The 10,648-nt window shown below is 56.7% G+C and overlaps 1 protein-coding gene across 1 annotated transcript; it reads right to left on the bottom strand.

Moving 5' to 3' along the window:
- Positions 1-3,192: 3,192 nt before the first annotated feature.
- On the bottom strand, positions 3,193-5,730 carry NMUR1 (neuromedin U receptor 1). The gene is made up of 2 exons (XM_050307867.1): positions 4,836-5,730; positions 3,193-3,596 (listed from the first exon to the last, which is right to left on the bottom strand). Exons 1-2 carry the CDS (start codon positions 5,728-5,730, stop codon positions 3,193-3,195), a joined length of 1,299 nt encoding a protein of 432 aa, XP_050163824.1.
- Positions 5,731-10,648: the final 4,918 nt, after the last annotated feature.

The raw sequence follows: 10,648 nt of genomic DNA on the forward strand, positions 1-10,648 counted from the left end.
ATTCTCCCCTGGCCAGTTACATAGGTGGAGCAGTGGGAACAACTTACCCATCCCTTGCTTCTGCCTTCCTCTTTCCCGCAGGGCTTTTTGCTTCTATACCACCTCCCTGGCAGGAATAATCCCTCTAATTTATACTGGGAAGGCAGAAGGGACTAGGCTGACCCTGAGGGTTTGAGGCAGTTGGGAACATTATCCTTAGTGCTAACAGGCTCCATAATTCCTTTCCTGGGGTCTGCAATGAGCCTGAGGCTGGCAAGAGCCATCAACCACTGCTTTCCTAGTGATGGAGAGGTGTAAAACCTTCTCCATGAAACCATTCTCCCTGAGGACATCAGTTCTTTTCATTAGGTTACAAGCCCTGACTGCAGATTTTACTATTAATTAAGGGATTAAAGGACTTGCCCGGGAGCCTTTGATTCCAGCATCTCCTGAGAGCTTGGCTGGCACGTGGTAACCAGGGACATCTCCACACACTGTCACCAAATCACAGCCAGGGGAGCAAAGTTTGCCCTCACATCTCTACCCAGGATGTGCCACCAGCTGTGCTGCAGCTGCAGCTTATGCCAAGTTGTTGGGATGTTCTTCAGGGTGATCCTGGCCCAGCTGTGTTTGGAGGGAGTGGGTCATGGGGCAGCCCTCAGAATCACTGCCCAATATGCCAGGGCCTGAGCAGAACATTCCCCTCCCACATCTCAGAGAGGGGAATTTAGGGTAGCCAAGGAGGATGGGGAGTCCCAGGTCAGGGGATAGCAGGACAGCTGGGGACAAAAGGCTGGATGAAGGCAAAGTCAGTGTCTTGTCTTTCTGGCTCCTCTGAACTCTACTCCAGGTGTACTGAGACCCAGAACGTCTTAAAAAAAAACTGGGAACACATACACTCTCCTCTGGCACTGACAAGTAGCTTGAGCTGGAGCAACCACAGCTGCATCCTTGCACAGCCTGGCTGCTCATGAGCAAGGGAACACGTTCTCCTGACTTGCAGCACAAGGTACCCCAAAGCTTCACATGGGCACCTGTCTGTTACTGCATGATAAAATACTATTGACTGCCTATTAAAAAGCCATTCCCTGGAGATTACTGGCTGGGGAAGTGGCTGGGTGAAATGAGATGGGGCAATAATGGCCATCAAGGAGGCATCAGTCACATCCACCCATGTAACAGGAACAAGAGTCTTCCCATGGCTGCCAGGGTGCTGTCCCCTGCCAGGGCCATCAGCGACAGCAGGCAGAGATGGATGTCAATGCCCTTGGCCACACTGACATCCTCCAGAGAGAGGCTGCGAGCAGTCAGCAGGACTGAAGTGCACTGAAGTGCAGAGTTACTGCAGCCCAAAGCCACCCTCATTCAGCAGCACCCAACAGGACCTGCAAGGGCTGAGGAAGGATCTGCCCATGGCAGGTCCTGCTGTGGGGATGGGAAGCAGAGGGGAGCCATCTGCACTGCCCCTGAGCCAGGGACTGAGTGAATGGGGGCAGGAGGGAGTTTGCAAGCTCAAAATCCTACCCATTCTTCTTCACTGGCCTGGCCACAGTCCCATTTGATGTGCTCAGAAGGGGCTGGAAGCAGAGCAGCAGCTGCCAGGGATCTGCCTGGGGTTGCTCCTGCAGCATTTCTGCTCAGGTCCCCTCAGGGTCCACGCTGCCCAGAGGCAAAGCCATGGGATGCTGAGCCAAGGGAGCCTCCACAGCTGACCAGGGGGAATTGGGGCTGGGAAAGTAGTGCAAAGCAAGAGCTCAAGCTGCTTGGGCAGTCCCTCAGCTGCTGTTTCAGATCCTCAATATTTCATCCTGCAGGAGGACCTGGTGTACACTGGGAAGTCAGCAGCATTGATCTTAGACAGGAAATCGATGGGTCCTTCCAGACTGGGAAAGCATGACCAGCCAGCACATGCTCCCTGGCCTTTTCATGACATTTTATGGGCCGTGTGTCTGGGGATAGACTGATGGCCACCGCTCCAGAGGCAGCTGTCCCTCTGCAAAGGCCCCAGCCCCAGCTCAGCCTGAGCATCCTGGAGACCAGGATGGGTGTGTGCATCCCAATTATGCCCTCCCTGCCATGCCCTGAATGTGCCTGGACCCGCAGACCCATAGAGGCAGCTGAGCCCTCAGGGAGATTTGGTGAAACACCCTGGTGCCCATTACCCTGGTGCCAACCACCCTGGCACATGGTCCTCTCCAGAAGCATGGCCCAGGTTCAGTCCCATGCTGGGAGCAGCTCTGGGTCTTGGGGGACACAACCAGGGCACAAATCAAGCCAATGACTCTTTTTAATTCTCAGTGAGGCTCAACCCATGCACAGCAGGAATGGAGAAGGGCTCCCCACATTCCCCAGGGGTTCAGGGGGCCATGGTGGGCAGAGGAAGAAGAGGGTGGCACCCATGATCAGAGAGGGGAGAGGGGAGCATATTTGTGGGGCACAAAGACAGGCATGGAGCTGTGCCTTGGCACTACAGGCAGTCTGGGGCTCCCTTTGTCCTGTATTTTCCCCCACAGACTCCAGCTTTGGAGAGAGCAGACATACTCCTTCCCTTGCCCTCAAAGGGCTGGGAATGCAGGATGGGAGGAAGGCTGGGAGGAAGGACCTGTACCATCACCCAGCAGCTGGACAGCAGCTGGCCCCACTGAAGGGATGTGCCACAAAATCAGGGTCACATGGGTGCCAGAGAGCCCTGAGGATGTCTCAAGGGAGAAGGCACCCACAGACTGTTTTTTCCCCACTCCATCACATGCAAACCTCTGCCACCTCCATGGGTCTCACCCCAGGTACGAGCACCTCTCAGGGCACCCATCCAGCCCTGTGTCCCAAAACAGCCCGGGGTGCCTGACACTTCCAATACCAGCCCCTGCATGTTCACCCCACTGGGCTGGGAGGGCTGGGATGTTTTTGGGGATTGCCTGCATATCCCTGACATAGAAGTCAACTGTCCCCACACCACAAGGGATGCCTTGGCCAGCTCTAGTGCTGAGCACAGTGGGTGCAGTGCATCCAGGGTACAGCATGGCCATTGCCACCATGCCCCTGGAGCAGCGCTGCCGATACAACCAGCCTTTGCATCCCAGTGGGATGAGCCCAGAGAGTCAGGGACCCCTCCATTACTCCTGCCCCACTCCCCACCACAGGATGAGTGTCACAGTCAGATGGATGCTGGTGGTGAGGAAAACCGGTCCCAGTCCTTCCGTGCCTTCCCACTCTTCAGCAGAGGGACACTGTGTGGGTGGTGGCCTGGCCCCTCTCCATCTCCTCCAGCTCGTACTCCTCGGCGTCGGAGAGGGGCAGCCCGTTGGTGCCGGGCACGGGCTCGCACTCGGTGCTGCGGGTGGTGGTGCGGGTGACGCTGGGCGAGTATTTCCGTGACCACGGCGGGCGGTGGCCGGGGCGGCACATCACCTCCTTGAACATCTCCCGGAAGCGGGTGGACATCAGGTTGTAGAGGATGGGGTTCGCAGCCGAGCTCAGGTAGAAGAAGACGCCTGAGATGATGTGGACGTACTGGAACATGTGGAGCATGCTGCTGGTCCAGGTGGAGACAAAACTCCAGACGAGGCGGTCGGTGTGGAAGGGAGCCCAGCAGATCCCGAACACCACCACCAGCACGACTGTGGGGAGATGAGGAGCCAGTGTTACTGGGGGAATGGGGTTCACCAACCACCCCAGAGATCTCCAGTCCATGGCCAAGCACTTCCCAGCTTTGGCCACAGCAAAGAACAACTAAAAATCCAAGAGAGACAGGAAGACAGAGAGTGGAAAGGTCCCTCCAGTGCCTTTTGGACTTGTCATGGAGGGGCTGGGAGGTCTGGACAGGATCTCCCTCCCACCATCTCCTACCAGGGCTGCTCCAGGTGTTCCTGTGCCAGACATCTCCATTACTCATTGGCAAGCAGCATCTCTGCCACAGGCTGGGGCCATGCAGCACAGTTGGGGGACTCCCCTATTGGCATCCAGCCCCCAGGAACCTGCCACCTTCACCAGCAAAGTCCAAGGAGCAAGAGCTATTTGCAACCTTTCCTTGTACTCTGGTTTTGGGGATTTTTTTTATAACCCAGCTCTGCTGATGGCAAGCAAAGAGGGTGATGTATAGGCAGTCCTGGGGTCCCCTGCTCTGCCATACCCCTGCCATGATGCACCTCTGTGGCATGCAGGGACAGGTTCCACTTTCCCCCTCCCAGCCCTGCTGCCAGGGGATCAGAGTTACCACTTGTCTGGGACGTGGTGGGGAAGCAGCTCTGGCCCTGTTGTTGGACTGGACTGGGCAACCTGCCATTGCTGTGCCATCACGGGACTGGGAGCACGCAGAGGTCAGCATGCTGGGGAGAGACCCATGAGCAGCCAGCTCCCACTGCTGGTAAGGGGGCCAGAAGCCGTGGAGACTGTGCTGGGGAGGGGATCAAGAGCAAAGAGCAGGGGGACAGAGGATCGCTCCAGTTCAGCCTTGGGTCATTGCCCTGACACAGTCACAAAGGTAGTGGAGCTGGATGGAAATGGTCCCCCCTCTGGGAAATCCCATCATTGTCACCAGCATGTGAGGTCTGGGCTGGGGGAAGGGGAGCAGGTTCTCCCATCCCAACCCACCTTCTTTCCCTTTCTCACCCAGCACATTCCTTGAGGAGGGGAGGTCTCATGGCTGGGAAGGAGCTGTCACGAGAAATCCTCGTGCTGGACTGGAACCACCAGATCTGCCTTTGCTCTGACACCCCACAAGCCAGAGCCACAGCCAACCTCCACAGTGAGCCAGCCTCAGTGCTTTGGACTGTCCACGCCTCAGTTTCCCACCAGCACCCTCACAACACAGCCCTGGGAGATACTCCCTGGCTCTGCCATCCCCACCATTGACTCACACAGCATCTTTGTGACCTGCCTCCTCTTGACTTTCTTCTGTCCCTGGCTGTTGTGGCAGTTGCGGCTGCTGCCGGTCTTGGCTCCCAAGGCTTCCAGCATCTTTTCTCTCTTGAGCTGCAGGCCAATAAGGAGGTAGAGGACACTGATGGTCCCCATGGGCAGGAAGAAAAAGATGATGGTGGTGATCTGGATGATGAGGTTGTAGGTCAAGCGTGGCTTCACCAGGGTGCAGATCTCTGAATCGGGCACTCGCCCCCGGCCTGGCACATAGAGAGGCTGCAGCCCATGGAGGCTGGTGTTGGGAATGGAGCAGACGACCGACAAGACCCAGATGGTGACAATGACCTTCTTGGCGTGGTTTCTGGTCACCACGTACTTGGCTTTGAGCGGGTGCACCACGGCGATGTAGCGCTCCACGCTCAGGGCTGTGACGTTGAGGATGGAGGCGAAGCAAACGGCCTCGAAGAGCAGTGTCTTGAAATAGCAGCCACTGGCACCCAGCAGGAAGGGGTAGTTGCTCCACATGTCGTACAGCTCCAGCGGCATCCCCAGCAGCAGCACCAGCAGGTCGGACACGGCCAGGCTGAACAGGTAGTAGTTGGTGGGTGTCCTCATGAACCGGTGCCGGAGGATGACGATGCAGGTCAGTGTGTTGCCCACAGCCCCCACTGAGAAGATCAGCAGGTAGATGACACACACTGGGACAAAGAAGCTGGACCGTCGAGGTCCCAGGTACTTATCCCGCAGCTGCTCCTCTGTCAGGTTGGCATCCTTGGGGTCAAACAAGGTCTCTGGGTGAGTCCTATTACTGAGATCAGGACTGATGGGCTCCACAGGAAAGTCTTGCTGGGGCAGGGGGAACTCAGAACTGGAGCAATTGACGTAAGGATTCATGGCTGCAGAGAGACAGGGAGGTTTGTGGGATGCTTTCCCAACTCCTTTGCTAACCCTGCTCCCTCTGTCCCTCTCCCCACTGGTGTCAGGGTGCCAGGATGCTGCTGATCACCATTGCTCTGCACTCTTGTGCCCATCCTACCCCAGCCACATCCTTTCCTTTGGCAAAAATCTCAAAGGAAAATCTCCACCTCAGCTCCCTCCAGGCTTCCCAAGTGCTTCTTGCCCTATTTCCCATCTACAAACAACCCTGGCAGCTCCTCAGCCCACCTTAGCCCCTCCACCCCATCATGAGCGAAATGTCAGCAGGGCTCTGGAAGCAGAGCAGGACAAAGCCCCAAAAGCCAACCCCAAAAATCACTCTCAGCTCAAATTCCACCAGCAATGCAGAGCGGTTGGCAGGGCGACCATAAAACAGCTGAGGGAAAATTGATTTTCCAACACAAGAAGGACTTACGGCTTGTTGAGAAGCTCCAGTTGAAGGCTGAGGTCCCACCACCCCTGCGCCGGACAGGGTCAGGCTGGGGAGGGAGTGTGGGAGGGGATGGAGACTTCACTGCCTTAAGAGGCAGGCTAAAGAAATCTTGCAACTGCTCTCCCCTCGGAGCTCAGCTCGGAGAAGCCGCCTGCCCTTATTCACCTTCTTCCTCTCGTCCTCTGTGAGCTGAGAGTCTGGTGCGTGAGCCGGGGGTGTGCTGGGGGCTTCCTTTCCCACCGCTGGCTGGGCAAATCCCGGTGCCGAGACCCCTATTCCTGGCAAGGGCTGGCTCCTCATCTGCAACGCAGCACTGCCGAAAAGATGCTCCTCAGAGAGAGAGGAAATAAGGTTAAAGTAATAAACTCCATTGACTCCGAGAGTCCCAGGGGAGGGCGGCGCAGGCAGGCGTCTCCAGCCCCGCCAGGAGCCTTCGCAACGCCGGCATTTGTCATTTGCGTGGCCTCGGTGGTGAGTAAAGCATCGATCAGCCCCGCTGCCGCCCGGCACTGCGGGGCACGAGGGCCTGTGCAAGCACCCAGTTGTCCGCGCTCATCTCGGGGACGTGCAGATGGACCCAGCGGCTTCTTGGCGTGTCCCTACTTGCAGATGCACAACCCCTGGATCACCCGAATCACTCCCCCGTAGAACAGGTGACTCCAGCCGGCTCCTGTCACACTTCGGTGCGAGAAAGTTGCTGCGCTCGCACCATCGCCCCTTGCTCCGCGTCCGGCTCAGCTCCCTCCCCGCTCCCAGTGTCTGTCTGCGCTCCAGCCTGTCCTCCGCGCGGGCGCCCCGTCCTTTGGCAGCCCCCGGCCGCAGGGAGCGCTCCCGCTTTGCCGCCCCGCAGCCCCCCGCACACGCTCGCACACATCCGCGCACACAGAGGTACTCACGCGTTCCTGAGCCCCACGGGCGCGTGTCGAGGCTGCGTGTCCCCGCTCCACCCGCGGCTCCTCTCTGCTCCACGTGCTGCACCTGCCCGAGACCCTCCTGGAGCCGGCGGAGCCCACGGGCTCCTGCTCCGCCTGTGGCGGCGAAGAGCTGTGGGCTGCGGGGCGGGGGCTCCGCGGTCCCGGGCTCTCCAGCCCGCCCCGACCCCCCGGAGATGGGGAGGAGGCGGTGGGTGGGTAAGGGCGGGGGGTAAGGGGGAGGCGGCTGCGAATCGCTCCGCTGCTCCATGAGACGGCTGCGGGCACTGCCACCCCGCGGGACGGGACGGGCAGGTGTCCGTGGGCACAGGGACATGCATCGGTCTCTTCATCCCCCCCGAGGGTGGCAGGGCGCAGGTGGACTCGGTTCCCCACAAGATGTCACCTTGAAGGGCTTTGGCATCCCGGAACCTCCCTCTTTCAGCATATCCCAGCACCATCCCACTCTGCACAGAGGCTGAACTGGGCAGAATGGAGCTGAAAGAGCCTCCGGCGGGGCTGAATTCGAGCGGAGAGTGTAGGGATCCTGGATAGGGAGCGTGGAGAGACCTACCACGAGAGACCTTTGCTCCCCGTTCCCACCGGGGCTGAGCCCCAGCACAGCTCACTTCACTGCTGAGCCTGGCACCTGCGGCCAGGATGTGAGGACCCCGTGGCCTCCAGCACCAGGACACTGCCCCTGCGGTGCTGCACTCCCAAATTCTCCTCCTAATACCAGAGTATACAGCAGATGGGAGCAGCACCACTCACCCCTCGATGCTTTTGCTCAAAGAAATTTCAGAGGCCCTACCTCTGCTCACAGTAGTAAACAGGCATCAAACAGAGGGAGCTGGCAGAGCAAAAATACCGAGGGCTGGAAGAGTCCAGGGCTGCCCTGAGACATGACTTTCCTCGGGAAATCATCTTTTTCCCCCGAGGAAAGGAATTGCTGAAGCCAAAGGGCTGGAGGGTAAATGAGTGTAAACAAGACATTACTCAAGGGAAGAAATCAACAAGCTGGAAATAGTGTCTGAAACGGGGAGGGAGAGGGAGAAGAGTTGCTGCCTGCTCCTGTGAAAGCAATGAAGGAAACAAAACTTCATCCCCTTTGGGGAAATGGAGGCACAGTAAAACAGGGGGTTACAGTACAGTTCTGGTGACACCTGGGACAGGACACAGGGTCAGCAGCCAGATGATGCTGGCAGGGACTCAGCAGGACTGGCTCGGCAGATGCCAGGAGGGGTGACAGTGACAGGGAAGAGGCACGTTGCAGGTCACAGTCCCTGTGTGGCAAAGCCAGAAGCAGGAGCTGATAAAGCACGAATTTCTGTCCCTGCCTGCAGATTGTGCACAGGCTGTTTTCCCTGGGGAATGCCTGAGGCAGGGGACAGATCTGTGCCAGTGCAGAGACAGGTTGTGCTGTACTGCTGAGGCACAAGGAGCCTGAGCACAAGCCCACTTCAGGGATTGCAACAGGGAAAGAAGCATTCCTGGAAATCTCTCTCCCTTCCATCCCTCATCTGTCCCTTCTGTTTTCTGGCCACCCTGATGAGGATGGTAACACCCTGATGAGCCAGCTCTCAGCGCAGTCCCAGCTGTTCTCCAAGCTCTGTGCAGTTACACAGCCATCTCCCCATCCCTGGGGCAGTTCTCTGTATGCAGCCACAATGCCTCCCACCCCTGTCTCATCCCTCGTCCGCCCCAAGCTTTGCTGCAGGGCAGCCCCTGGGCAACCCTCTGAGCTCTGTACCTCTGTCCTTGTCCCTTCAGGGACCCTCATGGCTCATTTGTCCTGCTCTCCCAGAAGCATTAGGGGATATCTCCTGGGACTGAGATGTCTGGAGGTTGCTTGGGTTGGAGCAAAGCAATGGAGATGCTGCTGAGCTCTTGACAAACTTCAACATCTGTTTCCCTAAAGTCTCCTTTCCTAGCTGAAGACAGCAGGCACGTAGTAAGGATGGTGAGCAAGGAGCAGACAGAGCTTGGTTCACTCAGAGCTGAACCACGGGTTTACCCATCATGCCTCCCCAGGTTGTCAGATCCTGACTTCCAGGGGGTGACAGACCTCTCCATCCCACTTACAACCCATAGTCCAGCTCTCCCAGCCCCAGTTTTCGTGGGACACCAGAACCACCAGACATGGGGTCCTTCTCCCTTTGCCTCCATCACTTGCATCAGCCTGTTCAACAGCTGGGAGCCTCAACAGCTGCTCCCCCACTACCTTCTGTCATCTCTTTGAGAAGGGTTGGTAGCTCTCAGGGACTGACTGCATATCACTTCTTTCCCTTGGATCTGTGTTTCTTGCTATACCCCACCTCTGAGGCCCCACACGTCTAATGTGATGATCCATTATCTTTTTCAATTTTCTGATAAACCAAATGACCAGGAGGTGACAACCCCTCTTCCACTGCTGTTCCCCCACTGCTTAAAAGAGGGTGAACTGCACATGGGAGCATGATCCTTCAACCTATTCCCCTTATCAGGTATTTTATTATATTAACCCTGCCTGGGGAGGTAACAAAGGGGGATGACCAGCAGCACAGGAAAATCTGCTCCCCACGATCTGCCACATCCCAGCCATCTCCATGGCAAGAGTATCTCTAGGTTAGGCTAAAATTTCAGAAGCAAGTGAACAAGATGGGGCAGACTGCATAACTCCTACTCCAGTCTTCCTCTCAGCATCTTGCTCCTGCTCCCTGATGTAGACCCATCCCTCCCAGTGTGGAGGTTGTCCCTCCTGGTAGCTGGGTCCCTCCATGAGTGGGTTAAGGCTGGCGCACAGAAGTTGAGAAAGCACAGCTCTGCAGCATTGCCAGGAGAATTAAGAGGCCAAAAGAGAAGACAAACAGCAGTTTTGAAGCTTGAGAGGCACAGCCCTAATAACCAACTGCATCCACTCCTAGCTCTTTTCAAGAGTGCATCACAGTAATTGCAGGGCAGCCCAGCACAGCCTTTTAGAGCTGTCTGTGCTCCGTCCCTGCTTCTTCCCCCACTTTGTAGTCTTAATTAACAACCTCTGGTCCTGAGCACAAAGAGCCACAAAGCCACAGAGTCACACTGCATCCAGGAGGAAAACTGAGGTATGAACAGTTGCTTGTCCCCTCAGTGCCATCCTGCAGCAAGGCAAGAGCCCCTGGGGTGCATCCTTCTGCCACAGAAGCAAGAGGATGAGCAGCCCCTTCTCAGGGTATTGCTGCAGCAAATTTTCCAGGGCAGGGATAGCCAGCAGAGACAGAACAGTCATGAAGCTTTTGGACAGGAATGAACCCTCTCCCCCTGGAGAGCAGGCAAATCTCTTGGCCATGGGGATGTACAAGGGACTTCTCTCCCTGCTGGGACCTTGTCTCAGTTTAAATGAGACAAGGGTCTTTTGCTGAGGATGAATTAGGAGGAAAAGACCCAAACTTCTCTTTCCAAACAATTATAAATCCAAAATTAAGAGGCTCCGATTGAAGGAAAAAACAAATTATGGAAAAGGGAAAATAACAGCCCTTTATTAAAAGGTATGTGTGTATTAACAGGAACACGAAAA

This window comes from Myiozetetes cayanensis, unplaced genomic scaffold, assembly GCF_022539395.1.
Source record: "Myiozetetes cayanensis isolate MyiCay16 unplaced genomic scaffold, myiCay2020 scf13, whole genome shotgun sequence".
NCBI lineage: Eukaryota > Metazoa > Chordata > Aves > Passeriformes > Tyrannidae > Myiozetetes > Myiozetetes cayanensis.

What these genes read in the sequence shown, in the direction of transcription:
- NMUR1 (XM_050307867.1), bottom strand. Translation starts at nt 5,730, where the DNA reads ATGAATCCTTACGTCAATTGCTCCAGTTCTGAGTTCCCCCTGCCCCAG. An exon ending in GCAGGTCACAAAGATGCTGT is followed by an intron (nt 3,597 to 4,835) that starts GTGAGTCAATGG and finishes ATCTCCCCACAG; the next exon opens with TCGTGCTGGTGGTGGTGTTC.